This window comes from Schistocerca serialis, chromosome 5 (genome assembly GCF_023864345.2).
Source record: "Schistocerca serialis cubense isolate TAMUIC-IGC-003099 chromosome 5, iqSchSeri2.2, whole genome shotgun sequence".
Lineage (NCBI taxonomy): Eukaryota > Metazoa > Arthropoda > Insecta > Orthoptera > Acrididae > Schistocerca > Schistocerca serialis.
The window spans coordinates 135,873,207-135,891,122 of record NC_064642.1 but is presented as its reverse complement, the minus strand read 5'-3'; the positions used below and the strand labels follow the sequence as shown (position 1 = coordinate 135,891,122).

Sequence of the window (17,916 nt, the reverse complement as noted above, 5' to 3'; positions counted from 1 at the left end):
CTGAACAAAAAATTATCAAAATGCAATGGGTAAATAGTTGAGTGGTTTCCAAAGGCTGAGAGAAACTCCAGACCTGGACACTATTCCTCACAATGATATAAACAGACACACACATGCAAGTTCTATTTTGTTGTCTAAACCATAAAATAAACTTAACCTGTGAGACAACAAGAATTTAATGATACATTTTAGAAAAAAATTGTAGCTTGAGAGAAAGTGATCAAATCCCATATCTAGCAACTCAAAGCTATGATTTGCTGGTTTCCTTAAATCACTATGCCCTCAGTAAGCCCACAGTTTGAGTCCTTCACACATACTTTTCAACTGGGCTAATGCCCTATCTCTATTTACGTAACTGAAAACCACCTTTCCTTCTCAGCAGGAACTTACATCATACAAAAAACTGTACCTGATCTGATAATTTTAACTATGTAATTTTGGACTATATTAGTTTCAAAACAAGAATAACAATTTACAAAAAATATGATACAAAATGAGCAAGCCACACTCTAAAGCAAAAAGTTACAAAAATAAAATTGTGACTTTTCAGTCTTTGCCAATGGGTCTGTTGCAAATACACTTGTCGGGTTTGCCACCGGACTGTATTGTGTAAATCACACAATATTTCATCGCTGCAACTGCTTGACATCTTCAGGTGCTGATAGTTGTTGCTGACCTGACGATGTCGAGTAGTTGCATCGATGAAATATTGTACGATTTATACGATACAGCGGCAAACCAGAGAAGTGTATTTCCAAGAATTAAATTCATGTTATGGTGTAATGTCAATGAAGAGAACGACTCTGAACAGAACAAACATGAAACAACCTTTAACTGAATAACATTTTTCTGAGAACCCATGCACAAACTTTATGCCATCCAACTGATGCCATGTGCCTTGCAGGATAAAGAATCTCTCACCATTTTCTCTCTTAAGTACGTCGATACTCAGCTCAGTTGCAGTGCAAAACCACATAATTTAACAGAAACTATTTAAATCTAAATTACTTAATATTCTAACAGTAATTCTTTATTTTACAAAACTGTGTGTTGCAAGCTGTGTGTTATGTGAATTATCTAGTCTCAGCAAAATCCCATGTTCTATAAATTGTCAGAAATCCTTCACAAACTGATCTAATGGTTAACAAATGAAAGAGTATGAAAGAATCTAATTAATAGAGCTATCTGGAACATTCTCTAACTCACACCACAAATTACATTTTGTCTGTTTACGCTTTTGTACTGTCAGGTAAAAACTTGTTGCCCAGTTATGTTGCAGTACTGGAACAATGTAGACATTATTGAAATGATTAGCAATGATTTCAATCTTGTTTGTTTGTGTGTCTCTTCATTTGCTTGATGCCTCGTCACTGACTTTACTCCTCCTATTATTAAAAAAGGCAGATTATGCAGTTATTGAGTAAACGTAGTATTTATGGAACACAGATTTTCCTGCATAACATTTACAGAGCTTTCAAAATGAAATCATTTGAACAGCAATAGAACCAAGATGAAGAAACTGGTGTTTAAACTTACACAAGCTATTAAGTACACCAAAATTGATCATATTCAAGCAGGCAAAACCAACGTGAACAAAAAGGTGACAAAATTTTTTGAAACTTTGTTCATGGAAATAAAAGAGCACTATTAAAATTTTTTAACTAAAAAATAGTTTTGATCACTAAAACCATTTATTTTTATCTTAAAAGATGACCAGTTTTGATGTGTGTGAGATCGTCTTCAGACCAGTTAATCCATGATGACCGCAGATGCAGTTGATCTTCACGCCTTCCTAGAGCAGTGCCACCATTTCCAACAGTAATCATGGAGTCACTGGTCTAAAGATGATCACACACAGATCAAAACCAGTCACCTTTTAAGATAAAAATAAATTACTTTAGTGGTCCAGACTGTTCTTTAATTTAAAATTTTTAAAAAAGCTCACCAAAATGCCAGGAAAATGACTGTTTTGAGAATACAGTGAATCTGAAATCTTGCATCTTAACTCTTGCACTGATTTTCATGATGAAGTTTTATTTTATCTGCTGCTGGATAAAGGTGTGATCTAGACATTTCCATTCACATCGGTCATCAATGATAATCATCCATGTCTCACTATCATCAATCAAAACTGGCAATACACACTGATTGTAGCTTTTCTTTTCAGCCACACCCATAATCTAGTTTAGAAATCACTATTAGTTTCCCAAAAGCACTTCAGACCATTTCTAAACTTTTGGTTTTTTCTTTTCCTGTTCACCAAGTCATCTTTAAATGTCCTAAATACAAAATGTCAGTGGGAATCATTGTCAAGTAATTCGCACTGTTTTCTTTTCGATCTGTTGGATATAAATAATTTCAGCCTCTTTGTTATTGATTTTCAGTCTTACTATCAAAGTTGATCAATTAAGTTCTTCCATTAGTTGCTCAAGTTTATTTGCACCAGCAGCAAACAGTATAATGTATCAATAAGTCAAAAGTGGTTCAGATAAGTTCCATTAACAATATGCCTTCTTCATTTTCCCAGTTTAAAAACCGGAAAGTTCCTCTAAGACTGCTGAGACTAGTTTAGGAGATATGGACTCACCCTGCCCACCTTTTTTCAATCCTAAATGTATCACTTTCTTGGTGAAATCTGATAGTAACTGCAGTGTTAACGTATTAGTATACCAACATATGTCGAATTAATTTCTCGTTGAAATGAGGCTGAAAGCATTCTCAAATCTACGAGCCCTATGTAAAGTGATAATTCATACCCCTTGCTCTATTCTATAATATACTACATGAGGCACAAACGGGACATTGTGCTATACCCATGTCTAAAACATACTTTGCTTTGTAGGAGTTCAACGTTTATTCTATTGTTGGTGATAATTTTGTCAGACACCTTTTAAGTTACAGAGGGGCTTTTTCTGTCTTGTCTGTCAACTATCTTATTAAGTAGAACAACTATATTATTATGTAAACTGAAGGTGGAGGGGGGGGGGGGGAGGAGAGGAAGGGAAGGGAAGGGAAGGGAAGGGAAGGGAAGGGAAGGGAAGGGAAGGGAAGGGAAGGAACTACTGACATCAGCTGCATCAGGACTTTGTGTGGAATCAACAGTGACAAGTGAAAATGTGTGCTAGACCAGGACTCAACCGGGGATCTCTAGCTTACTAGGCAGTTTCATTAACCTCTGTGCCAGCCGGATACACTGGATTATTGCAAATGCATGGAGTATTTAGCATGTTCCTCAAACGACCCACACTCCCAGCTAGCACCACCTATCTGCAAGTCTCCATCCATGTCCTCCATGCTCACTAATTTTAGATTCCTGCTGGAGATCGAACATTAACATGCTTCCACACTGAAGGTTGTGGATTCATTGCTCATCGAGTCAAATCAATTATATGAATGAGTGGTGTCAGTTCTTTCAGACAAAAACAGATACCATGTATTCATGTAACTATATTATTGTCCAGTTTTTGGCAACTGTCTACAACCTTAGGCATTCTGTAAATAATTATCCAAGTTCCTTTTGTAATATTTTACACTCAACTTTAATAAACCACCATCCCCAGATAAGTTTCTTTTTTTTCTTCATGCCTTGAACAATTTTATATAACTCATCCTGAACTACTTCAGAGTGCCATTAATTTCCTTATTAATTACATGTGTTTCAATTTATTCTTGAAGAATTCAGTTTGTCTCAATTGTTTGTTATTTTGTCATTTGTGCATACCTTGGAATCTAAGGAGATCCAAGCAGTCAGTCCAGCAAGAGATCATTGATGAAGAAAAACAAATACATGACAACCACACAATTAGGATGACAATTGTACTGCCATCACTGCATAAACATTTGCAAAACCACTGGCTACTGTGATTAAGAAAAAATCTGCTTTTTTTGTAATGCGATAAATGAAATGTGCTACTTTGTATAAGGTAGTGGCTGTTGTTTCTTTTGTCCTTCACAACAAAATAATATATGCACATCTTATACATTATTTTTTGAATGAGTTTTACTGCAGACTAAGATGTTCTTTGCTAATCCCCAAACACAGCACTTGATTTTATTGGATGCTAAGAAAGGTACAGCAGTATCAATTTCTGAACTCCACTAGAATATGAATTTAGAGGATTTTCATCTCTCAAAGCAAATATCACATCAACATTATTCAATGAAAAATATCACAAGTTATTCTAAGTGTATATATTAACCGGGTCTACTTTAATCTTACCTTTAGATCCCTGTGTATAAGGCCTTGGAGGTGAACATATTCTACTGCCTGCACAATCTGTTCAAACATTACAAGAACTTTATGCTGATCTCTAGACGACACATTATCACATAACCATTCCCTTAGGCTTTCACGGTGGCATAGCTGCATTTGGATGTACAGGAACACAGATGTTGATGGACTGGCCATGATACTGCCATCTCCACGTATGTTTAGTGATGCTGGTCTTTTTGAGGTCACATCACAGCTCGTCTGACTACTATCATAGTCTGAGCCTACAGAGATAATGCTGTCACCTTGTCCCTGTTCACTAATTTCTTCGTCAAATGAAGTTAATAACTCATCTGCATTCTGTTTTTCCTTCGAATCCTCAAATACAATGAATGAATCATCTTCGTCACTTGCTGATCTGCAAATATTGACACCTGAGGTGGTATTCTCAGATGCCGTACAACGGCTATCTTGAGCATCTGTCTTCATTGTCTTTGTGGGTAGCCCATACAGTCGTGCATACTCTGAGGTAGAGTGTAAATCTTTGCTCAGCTGAGAAAGGTCAATAGATGTAGCATCTTGTAAAAGACTGGAAGGAAGAACAGAATGAATGATATTAGCACAATCAAGGAATCAAATTAAGTATTTCACTTACAATTCTGTATGCTTAGAATACATAATTCAAAATAACTGCAACAAAATTGTTTTACAAAATTATAACAACAATGCATGTTTCTTGGAAGGCAGTCAATTTACATTAAAGAAAACAATGACTGTTGCACTGTTACTAGCACAGTGCAAATTTAGCACCTTACACCACACATACTTGCCTCTTCTTGAGCAACTTACAGGAACACTGAGAATTCCAAACTATTTGTAAAACTGAAGATAACGGCAATTACACATTCGCTAATTCAACATGAGGTACAGAGTGCTGGTGAACAATGAATAACAAACCACTGGCTCATCACTACAGTCCAGTATTTCCTATCATCTGTCCCAGGAATTTAACTAACAATACATGTCTCTAAATTTAGTAATATTTCAAATAATCCCTAATCTCAAAATTACTGACAGACTAAGACAATGGGTTATAAAGAACCTACACGGAGTGTCCTTCCAGTTGAACTATCTAAATTTGTCTCATGAGGCGATGCAAAAATTCAGCTCTCATTACACACTGTCCCCTTTTTCAGTCACCACAGAGCTGTAAATCTGATCATAAAGGTGAGCCTTCAAGGCTGTTGTCGAATAAGTCAAGTTACTGCTGACTACTAACAACAAATTATGGTTCGCGCTACTCAAATCACACTGATAGTTACAGAAATTATTTTACCCAGGAGGGATGGCTAATATTCAGGGACAATCATTCACAGAAATAAGTCCAGTAAACATGGGCTCTAAAATGCATATCCTAAGAGCTATGAGCACTCGCTTATCTTTGTTACTGTGGATCACAGCTTATCTACTGAACAAGTGCTCATAGCTCTTAGGATATGCATTTTACAGCCCATGTTTACAATTTTTTCTTGTTTTGTTCCATACTACCTCCCCACAAAATATCGATGGCAAGGAGCCAGCAGTAAAAGAGATTTGTTTCAGACTATCAAAGATGAAGAAATGCCCCCATTTACTGGACATTTTTGCTTCAAATGATAGTTCCTATCATATCCCTGAATATTGGCCTTTCTTCCTCAGACACACTGTACATGTATATCTGCAGGAAACAGCTCATTTGGATATGAAAAAAAAAAAGTTGCTCTTTCTTTTATACAACACAACTGTTGTTTTTATCTAATTTTTTTTTAAAACAAATCACTCTTGTAACTTTACACAAACAACTATCAACTATCCATATATTGGAAAAGACAAGATCTATTTAATATAAATATTAGCGCTACACAGACTGTAAATCACTGATGATAAATATTATTGTAAGTTGCAGGAGTAGTGGCTAATGAGTTACTCTTTTACTTCTTTTTTAAATTTGTGAATTTACATTTTCCCACTTGATGTCTACCAGCAATATGTTGTAGGTCTTTGCACAAAAACACAAAATTCCATTCTGAACCCTAGCAGAGGCTGCAGAGTATACATGAAAATTATTTCTACTTGTAGTGGTGTGATCATGAATTACGCCATTTATTCTAAATTTGCTCTAGTTATTAAGCACAACTACTATTAGGGACTATATACAGGATGTCCCATTTATCTTGACCACCCTAAATAACTGTTTGTCCAGATGCAAATTACAAAATGTTTCAACAAATGTTCTTTAGCCGTCAGTGGGACATCAATCAGCATGACTGCCTTCGTTGTAGCTTTGTTTTTTACAAAGATATGAACAGCGGTATGACTTCTCTAAATGGCAGGTAATTCATTTCCTCTCCTAAAGACCTATTCAAAAATGTATCACAGTGTACCATGCACTGAAAGACAACATTATTAATTACATAACACAACACTGACATTGAGACCAGGATCATAAACTTGTCCACTTGCTGGAGTTGTCAGAAAACAAATGAAAACCAAGTAAAAACATAACACAAAATTGACTTTGACTCTCCTGTACCATTGCCCAGGAGTGGAACATTCAAAGGTGCTCAAAGTGGTGACCCTGGACACTGATACACTCGTTGAATGAAAGAATTATTTACTGCTTCCAGTGTTGCCTGCTGAAGAGAATTACAAACAAGCACGATATGTTCCTGTATGTCCTCTGGAGTTGTTGGAATATCATCGCAATAGACAACATCTTTAATGCATCCCCAAAGGAAAAAGTCCAGAGGATTTAAATCAGGAGACCAGCAGGCCAAGTAACTGTTACTCCTCGACCAATTCATCTGGCCGGATACCTTTGGTTCAGAACACGAAGTGCATGCAAGACATTATGCGCTGGACATCCATTGCGTTGATACCACATAAGCATTCTCGTTTTTAGAAGTGCTTCATCCAGAAGAGGAGGAAGAATTCGTCTGAGGAAGTTGACATACGCTGTGCCATTTAGACTACCACTGATGAAATAAGGGCTAATAATTGTAGTACCAAGCATCCCACACCAGACGTTAACTCTCCACTGATGCTGACGTTCCACCTGTCTAAGCCAACATGGGTTGTCGTTGGACCAATAATGCATGTTTCTTGTATTTACCTGTCCTTTGTTTGAGAAGGAATATTCATCGGTAAATAGAACATTGGAGAAGAAGTTCAGGTTGGCAAAAATTTGCTGCCATGGCCACTGACAGAACTGTACACAATTCTGGAAATCATTCTCATGAAATTCTTGATGTAGGTATACATGGTAAGAATGGAACCAATGACGTGTAGGAATACGATGTACACTGGTATTAGAAATGCCAATCTCATGTTGAAGCTGTTGTGTGCTCACATGTGGATTCACAGCAATGGAAGCGAGAACAGTAACTTTGGCAGCTTCGTCTGTGCGACTGCTACGACGATTGCATTGTGGTGGGTTGAAACTTCCCATTTCCTGAAGCATCGCAACAAGATGAGAAAACATCTGTCGGGGAGGTGGGTTCTTGTCAGGATATCACTCTTTGTACAGTTCCACTGCCTACTCTACACAACAGCATTTAAAAGCACTAAACTACTGTACCAAATGTATCCGTACCTAAGAAGTATTGCAATTACTGTTCTGTTAACTTACATTCTCCATAAATGAGTAGCATTTCTACCTTCTCTTCGTTGGTGTATATTCTACTCAAACAACTCTTCAACTGATGATAGTTGATGCAATGACGGGTGTGCATTCTACTTATGTTTACATTTGTCCTCTGTCAACGTCAGCACGTGGATGTGTTCCATTACCCGGTGTACCTACACTAAGCACTGGGAGCGTCAACATCAGTGTTGTGTTACGTAACTAATAACGTTGTGTTTCAGTGAATGGTACACTGTGATACATTTTTGTATCGATCTTTAGGAGAGGAAATGAATTACCGAATAAAAAATACAGGGTGCCATTTAAAAAAGACATACCGCTGTTCATATCTTTGTAAAAAACAAAGCTACAATAAAGGCAATCATGCTGATTGATGTCCCCCTGACGGCTAAAGAACATTTGCTTGAAACATTTTGTAATTTGTATCTGGGTTATTTTGGGTGGTCAAGATAAGTGGGACACACTGTATATTGGCACATATGTTTAAGAATCCCTAGGCCACTGAAAAGACTTCTGCAAGAGTTCAATTATCAACTTTATGAAACAGTCTTATTACCCAATTCTGCAGAATAAATATTTTTTTCATGTTAGCTCCATTGCCCCAAGAGCTTATGGCATAAAGTATTTTCTGTAGGTAGGTGCTGCACAGCATGAATGTACTTCAAGAATGGCACCATGGAACCACCAAGAGCAGTTTTAACAACAATGGAAACCCTAGATGGAATAATATGTGAAACAAGTTTCATCGCAGCTGCGGATGTGTGTGTGTGTGTGTGTGTGTGTGTGTGTGTGTGTGTGCGCGCGCGCGTCCTTTTGCTGGGGAAAGAACAAGAACTCAAAAGCTGGTGTTTACAGCTGTATGTTTCTATGAGTCGCACATCAGTCAGCTATAGGTGAGTGGTTGCCTTTTCTTTGTTTTATGTAAAAGCTGTTTTATTTAATATTTATTCAGAGACAACTAATTTTAGTTGAGCGGGCATCGTCAAGTCACCTACACATGCATGAACCTATACAGTAAGGTGACAAAAGTCGTGGGATACCTTCTAGTATCGCGTCAGTCCTCCTTTTGCCCTGCGTAGTGCAGTAACATGACATGGCTTGGAGTCAAAAGTCTTTGGCAGTCTCCTGCATAAATACTGGGCCATGCTGCTTCTACATCTGTCCACAACTGCAGAAGTGTTGCCAGTCCAGGACATTATGCACGAACTGGTCTCTTGATTATGTCCCATAAATGTTTGATGGGATTAATATTGGACGATCTGGATGGCCAAATCATTCGCTCAAATTGTCCAGAATGTCCTTCAAACCAATCGCAAACAGCTGTTGCCCAGTGACCTGGTGCAGTGTCGCACACGAGACATGTGCACTGGCTTTGCGGCCAGAGTGGTACCTCTCTGTTTATCAATGGTTGTCCATGGTTTCGTCTTACGACCAGAGACGCTGGTCTGATGGTCTCTGATTGACAGGGTGTATACGTGGACAAGGGAAAAAAATTCCTGAATTTCCCGGTTAAAAATACACTTCTCCCGTGTGAAAACACAATTTTGCCGTGTTAAGTGACAGTATATTTTCCCTTGGAACTGCAAAACTTATCAATCCTTTGAATGGTTATGGTTTTATACATGGATGTAGAATTGCCCAGCACTTAAGAAAACGAAACTCAGGGAAAATGACACGTTTTGGAAATATCTTTGATGTGCAACAACATGTACGCTGCGTACTTTCATACTACGAAAATATACATTCAAATACCACCAAACACCCCATGTTACTTTCCAACTCATTGGAATCGAGATTTCGATGCGCTTTTGTAAGCCAGTCATAGCTCATGTCACGTGATCTCACCAACTGATGACAGCGGATATTCAGAGCATAGGACATGTGATGTAGTCAGCCAACAGCAACATCACTGCTAAGTAGCACAAACATACAAACAGGGAATGTTAAAGGTTTCAATTAATATACATAGTGTTGCTACAAGAAAAGAAAAGCTTTCACATATAATATTGGTCTCTAAGGTTAATAAGCTGCAAGAGGAGCTATGCTTTCACATAAAATGTTGATCTTTTTTGCATGTGTTACACTTTAAGATATATCACACAAATGTGCCAGTAAAATTTTTAATAATGACATAAATGTCTGACCTTCAGGGTTGGAAATTCTTCTAAATGGCTCGCCATCAAAGAGTTAATTTTTAAGTGAGAGTCAAATGTTCTGTGATTTAAGAAAGTCCTGGTACATTTTCGCACATAGTTCAACTTCCGTAAAAGGATATCTACTTTGAAAGTAACACTTTTCAAAGCACCATTTGCAATATTTTCCCGCAACCTGTTAGAAATAGGTTCGTTTCAGCAGCTGCCAGAGAGCACAGACAACAGGCGACATCGCGCTTACGCAGCTACAATGACGTAGGAAGCTCATATGTACGTACATGTAAAACATTATAAGATCATACATTACGTCATAAATGAAACAAGATATAAGAGGCTACTCCAGGAGCATCGGAGTTTCGTGAAGCGTACTAAAATGTGCACATTTAAAGTGCACATTTATATGTCCAGATTCCCAATGAAGTAGACCTCTACCTGATATTAAGCTTTTCAGTGTGGTTTTCAGGATGTAAATTTTCTTGGAGCACCAGTACTGTATTATCTCACGTTTAGTTCTTTATTATGGCATAATGCCATACGTGCTAGAAGATGAAAACATGCACTTGAAATGCAGTGAACAGTTGAAACTAGCCAGTACTGTTGAATTAAACATTCGTTTCAAATACATTGACAGCCTCTGCGGAAAAGGTTAATAAAAGTCAAATTTCTTTAGCAAACAGACAAAAATAACTTCATTGTTTTGCAAGGAGATTAATGCTTGACTGTCAGATAGGTGGAAATAAAATAAAATCTGAAACTAATAACATATTTTAGCCTTCCGTAATTAAGTGAATGTGTTTTAATTCAACTGATAGCTCCCGGCCACAGATATCTGTTTTGTTTTCGTTTGACATGAGAGTAAACAAAGGGGAAACAGCAAAATCACTAAACACAGGTCTCATGGAGACTACCCACTATAACTCAGACCGCTCTGCACATCAGCCCCGGATCTACGATATTTTCGAACCGCGTCAATACTTAAAAAAACTTTCTGAAAAGTCTGAAACATAAAACACATGTGTTTGAAGAACTACAGGACATGTTATTTGGTCTTAACTGTGCCAAAGTGCAGTGCCACGACTCTTCATAAAGCATTCTTCTAATGCACGTCACTATATTTCGCTCTGTGGAACTGAAACGTGTATATTTTGTGATGGATGCCATCAAACAATATTCAGGACAGTGAAAATTGAAATGTCCTGTGGTGCCTGTCCTGCTCCCAGTCGGCCGGTTTGACAGCCTACCCTCTTGCAATTAGTAATGGGTGGGATTATTTGTAATCAAGAGAACAGGAACTCTTCAGAAAATTTTCACTCTTAACAACCTATTAGTTAAAACTTCCTGTTTTGTGTGACACAAAATTAAATGTAGGATACATAGAACCAATAAAGACAAGAGACAAGCAAGAAAGTACACATTTCTTCAATCCTTACCTCCTAGCATTTTTTTCTCTCTACTCTTGCTACAGCTTTAGATGGCATGCTTTCCTTTCTGCAAAAGAATCTATTACCTCATCAAAGTTTCCTCAAATGTTTTGCTACATGAAAAATCCAAGTCTCGTTATCTAATACTGAAAAAGCTGTTAATACAAATAATACCCAAGACTGGTGTGGTTTCTCGATCTAAGTCTATTTTGTCACTATCTGCTAGATAAAACAAAATAGGCCTTTCTAATATTGCAGCAATTTTGTAACAGGCACCACATAAACGAGACTGTTTTGGCACAAATGGTCATTTTTCTAACACGACAGAATATAATTCACGAAGTACCAATATCAAATGCCTATTAGGCCTACTACAATCAAAATGGTTTATGTTAGGAAATAGTTTAACATTTCATTCATACGCACCAGTTTCTCAAGCATGAGATCGAAAAGTAGGATTATGAAATTTTTATATAAATTTGCAATCGTCTTATTCTTCCATAATTTGTGTGATGTCCCCATTTCTTCTCCTTCCTCGTACTAACCAAGAATCTTGTCATCACCAATTCTGTAGCTATTCCTGCCATTACCACAATCTGTTTGCCGATTAACTTCACTAACCCTGCCAGAATCACCAGTTTAGTTATCCCGCGATTATTCTCCAGTTAGGCATTGTTACATGTTCATAAAAAAAGTTTTCCGCATTACTTACAGAATAGAACTTAAGTGGCTGCTAGCTGGGGTCATACAACTGGTCCTTACTAGTGTAGCAATCTGGCCAAAAATTTTCTGTCAAAATTTAATTTTCTTGGGTACACCAAGAAGATAATATGTAATCTTTCTCACCTGTTATTTCTGTTAGTCGTTTATTTCCATTCTGGTAGTCTGAATCTGTGGATTTTGCTTGTAATTATAACAACGCTGCTTATTTGCAAACCCAATCAACCACATAATCAGACAGCAATTGGCATTCATCTGTTCGGCCTTACTCCACTCAGCTCATATAGCCCCATCCTCTTTTGTCTGCAGAAAGTTTATTTCTAGATGCGATGAGGATTCTCCTGACAGAGACATCATGTAAACTATGCACTCATTCAAAAATCAACTTATGATTCGTTCAGAAATAAACTTAAAATGTGTTCAAAAATGTTCAAAAACCAACAAGGATGCATTTCAAAATCATATGAATAATCAATAGACCAATGTGCGCTGGATGCTAGGCGCTTTGTGAAACAAGTTTCTTTTTCCTCAAGAATATGACTTTGGCACCTCTTTTCACAGTAGCATCTAGCTGCTTGCTGTGACTGCTTGCACAGCCAACAGCCACACTCCTGTAGCCAGAAGTGGGAGAATCGACTACTCAAACGTGACAACTGCGCATGCGTATGAGCCCGCTTGTAACTGCTAAAACGAATCTAATGTAAACAGTTGTGATTTCATGCTCATCGAGGCAATTTGTTGTTGTTATGAAGCATTGCATAGTCTTCCTAAAGCCTTTGACATATTTTGCTGTTGGCAGACTGTTGTATGAGCACTGTGTGTCATCGTATATGGCACATTTCCTTTGCAATTTAAGTTATTTTTGTTTTTTCCTCTTGTTTATGTTTTATTGTTGAAGTATTATTCTGCAGTAGCGGGGATAGAGTAATATCCTTTGTTAGAGTATCGATTCTTACCAGTCAAAATTACAAAAATGTAACTGAAAACTAAAACAATAAAAAATTCCCAGAAATCTAAAAAAAAACCCGGGGTTTTTCCCAGTTTTCTCCTGGATGAAAAAATTCCCGGGTTTTTCCCAGATCTCCTGGGTTGTATAAGTGCACACAGTCTGTCAGTTGCTCTCGGGTCCTTCAAGTTTGGTTCCGCGGTGGTGTGAGGATACTCCACAAGGTGGTGGGTCATGTGGCTGCTGCCAGTGTGAGAGAGCAATCGGATTGTACAGTTAATAATGTTCTTTGATGCTGGTTATCAGTGTTTGTTTAAAGTTTTCTGAATTGGCCATCTGTGTTCAAGGGCTTAAAAGTTTTGAACAGATTAACAATAAATCTGTTTTTAAGGTATGTTTGTAACGTGCTTGGCTCCATACCACTTCCCTCCCACTCCTACTGTTTCACATAAAAATGCCACAGTTTCTTTGGGACATGGAGTCAATGGCTGCAGATGATCTCCAAGTAGCTGAACATAACCATTCCCAGTCAATGAATGGTTCATTCCATGTAATCACAGCCCACACCATCATGAAACCACCATCAAATTGCACAATGCCTTGTTGACAAATGTTCAAATATGTGTGAATTCCTAAGGGACTAAACTGCTTAGGTCATCGGTCCCTAGACTTACACACTACTTAAACTAACTTCAACTAACCTATGCTAAGGACAACACACACACCCATGCCTGAGGGAGGACTCGAACCTCCAGCAGGAGGGGCCGCGCAATCCGCAACATGACGCCTCAAACCACGCGGCCCTTGTTGACAACTTGGGTCCATGGCTTCAAGGTATCTGTGCCACAGCTTTTACAAACTGAAATCAGAATTCATATGACCAGGCTATGGCTTTCTCAGTCATCTAGGGTGCAACCAATATAATCATGTGCTCAGGAGAGGTGTTATTAACTAAGGCACTCACGTCAGTCGTCTGGAGCTATCGCCTGTTACCTCCAAATTTCACCACCCTGTCCTAATGGATACATTTGTCGTATGTCCCACATTGACTTCTATGGTTATTTCATACAGAGTTACTTCTCTGTTAGCACTGACAATTCTACATAAAAGCAGCTGCCCTCTGTCATTAAATAAAGGCCACCTACCACTGTTTGCCCATGTCGAGAAGTGTCGGAAATCTGGTATTGTTGGCACACTTTTGATACTGTGGGTCTCTGAATATTGAATTCCCCCACAATTTCTGAAATGGAATATCCCATGTATCTAGCTCTAAATACCATTTTGCATTCAAAGTCTGTTAATGCCCGTAATGCAGCCACAGTCAAGTCAGAAACCTTTTCACATGAATCATCTGAGCACAAATGACAGCTCCATCAATGCACTGTCCTTTTACACCTTGCGTACACGGTACAACCACCATCTGTACATGTGCATACTGCTTTCCTATGACTTTTGCCACTTCAGTGTATAACAAGCATGACATGACACAAATAGTTATTGTGAAGCATTTTATATAAAATATACTCACATATCAGATTAACAATGTGGGAAAAGACAGATTGCTACTTAATGTAACAAAGACACTAAGTTGCAGACAGCCACAATTAAAAGACACTCTCACAAAGCTTTCAGCCAAGACTTCACCACCAAAAGAGAAACACACACACCATTCATACACACAATCAAGCACACCTCATGCACACATGGACGCCAATTCAAGCAGCTTGAGCCAGAAACTGTCACATGGGATGCAAGTAGCAATCTGGAGGGGGCAGCGAAGGGGAAGGGATAGTAGTGTACGGGTGGGGGAGAGACAAACGCTGTCTGGTAGAGTGTGCAGGGACTAGAATGCCAACAGGAAGTTCTGGGGCAGGGAGGTGAGGAATAAAAGGAGCAGATACAGATGGGTGGATACGTTGACAGAGGGTGGCAAGCAGAGAGGGTGGGAAATAAGAATCGAGTGGTGGGGGAGATGGTAGGACAGAGGGGGTTGAAACTGTTGGGTGGAGGGTGTGGAGACAGTGTGTTACGGTAAGTTGAGGAGGAGATAATTACAGGGGCAGAGAATGTGTTGTGAGGATAATTCCCATCTGTGCAGTTCAGAAAAGCTGATAGTGGAGGGGAGGATCCAGAGGGCCCGGGTAGTGGAGCAGCCATTGAAATCAAAGATGTTATGTTCAGCCACATGTTGTGTCACAGGATGGTCTACTTTGATATTGGCCACAGTTTGTCTGTGGGCGTTCATTCTAGCGAACAGCTAGTTGGTTTCCATAGCCATATAAAACCTGTGCAATGATTGCAGCAGAATTGATAAATGATATACGACATGGCTGATTTCACAGGTGAACTAGGCCCTTATGGGGTAGGATAAACCTTGGACAGACCTTGTCCATAAACAGATCTCCTGTGCCATTTCCTCCCACACCTCCAATCCTAACACCAGCCCCTAGAACTAATCACAAAGGAGTGCCACCTTCATCAATGGAACAACTGAACCATATACTTCAGCAGGACTTTGATTATCTATCATAATGCCCCGAAATGAGGGACATACTACCCAAGATCCTTCCTACCCCTCCTAAAATGCTGATCTGTCGCCCACCCAACCTCCACAACATCCTAGTTCATCACTATGCCACTCCCAATCCCAACCCCTTGCCACAAGGAAGACCCAGGTGCAAGATCTGCCCAATCTACCCACCCAGTACCAACTATTCCAGTCCTGCCATGGGTTTATCCTACCTGATCAGGGGCCTTGCCACCAGTGAAAGCAGCCGTGTCATTTACGTGTTCTGCTACAATTACTGCAAAGGTTCTTATATTAGCATGACTACCAACCAATTGTCCACCAGGATGAGGGGCACAATATTCAACTGAATGTAACATTCTCGATTTCAATGGCTACTTCACTAGCCGAGCCTTCTGGGTCCTCCCCTCCACCAAGAGCTTTTCTGAACTGCGCACATGGGAGTTATTCTCACGACACACTCTGCTCTCATAATTAGCCCAGTCTCAACATATGGTAACACACTGTCCCCACACCCTCCACCCAACAGTTTCCACAGCTCTTTCCTATCATCTCCTCCTCAACCTTCTTTGTTTGCTGCCCTCTACCAACAACATACTTGCCCATCTTTTCCCACTCCTCTCCTGTTTCACTCCTTTTTTCCCCACCTACCTGCTCCACAACTACTGACACTGCACATATTGGCATTCTAGTCCCTGCACACTCCTCCAGACAGCATACGTCTCTCTCTCCACCCATACACTACTATCCCTTTCCCTTTCTCACCCCCTGCAGATTACTGTTTGTAACCCACATGATAGCTGCATTCCGGCCCAAGCTGCCAGGGTTGGCCGTCATGTGTGCATGAGGTGAGCTTGCTTGTGTGTATGAGTGGTGTGCGTTTCTCTTTTGCCCGGTGAAGGCTGTAGCTGAAAGCTTTATATAAATGTCTTTAATTGTGCCTGTCTGAAAATGTTTCTTCTTTACAGTAAGTAGATATCTATCTTTATGTACACTGTTGACATTCCCACCTGAGTTTCCATTGTTTGATACTCACACATTAACTTGATAAGATTTGCCTGATCTGATGCTTGACATGCATATGTAGTTAACTTGAAAGATGATCGCTTGACCCAAACTAGTTATTTCTGAATATCCATTGAAACAGCTTTTGGTGGATCTATCATGCTGTTGTTTAAATTCCATACCACAATATTGAGTGAAAAAACACAAAGTATGCTAGCAATACTGTCTGCAGGTCCACACAATGAGATAGATTACTATGTGAAAAGTAGACAGAACTGAGATTTTTGGCTAACTTTCCACTTGCTGGTCCCACCTTAGTTTAATATCAATTTGGATATACAAGAACTTTAGCCATTGAACCTCATCTAGTATATACCCACTGATATTTCCTTCTGGTACCTGTAAGAAATTTGGTTTGTTCCAAACTGCATAAGATGAGTTTTTGTAAACAAAAGGTCAAAATACAGGCTGAGCCAGTTGTAAGCCTATTCTGTTATTCTCCATGTTGTGTTTGGTATGGATGTGTTTGGGCCCATCATCAAAATACTTGTATCATCACTAAACATCACAGTCACTGAAGAATTCTCCAATGTCCCAGGTAAAACTTTATGTAGACCAAGAATAGGAACGAGCCAAGCACTGAAACTTACAACACACTACATGTAATGTGTTTCCACTCTGAATTTTACCTTATCCCTACCACATTATTCATTAAACTGACCTTTCTTTTGAATTTTACCTTATTCCTACCATGTTATTCATTAAAGTGACCTTTCTTTCTGTTGTTAAGAAATGACTCCTTCCAGACACGTAGAAAACCCTGTAACACTATACCATTTGTAAAAAAAAATGTTGAGTTATATATTTTTGCCGCACAGAGAACAGCTTATAGCAGTGGTTTGTACAGCCCTGCCCATCTAAGATGCGACTCGGTGAATCACTCACACAGCGCTTCATAGTGGAATTATCCGGAGTTCACAGATGCCAATTTTCAGCACCTAAAACCTGCTTTACAATGAAGTGAATGGAAGCGAACAAGTGCAAATGAGCATTTGCAGAAAACTCACCACCATTTGTTTGTACATGGGTAGAATCGTTTATACTGAAGGGAATGGAATAGAACATGTGGTAACCAACATTGCCTATGAACGTTGGGTTATTAGTTCTTAGTTTTTGGAGATAATATTCAGAATACAATTCTATCTTGTTAGAGCCAAAATGTGAAACTTTGCTATTCAGTGAGGATTATTTT

General features: G+C 38.9%; 1 protein-coding gene across 1 annotated transcript in view; it reads right to left on the bottom strand.

Moving 5' to 3' along the window:
- LOC126482268 (eukaryotic translation initiation factor 2-alpha kinase-like) overlaps positions 1–17,916 on the bottom strand; it is a 191,284-nt gene that overhangs the window by 46,552 nt on the left and 126,816 nt on the right. The window contains exon 13 of the mRNA XM_050106249.1: positions 4,220–4,799. Within this exon, the coding sequence (XP_049962206.1) occupies positions 4,220–4,799 (580 nt within the window). The remainder of the gene's footprint in view (positions 1–4,219; positions 4,800–17,916) is intronic.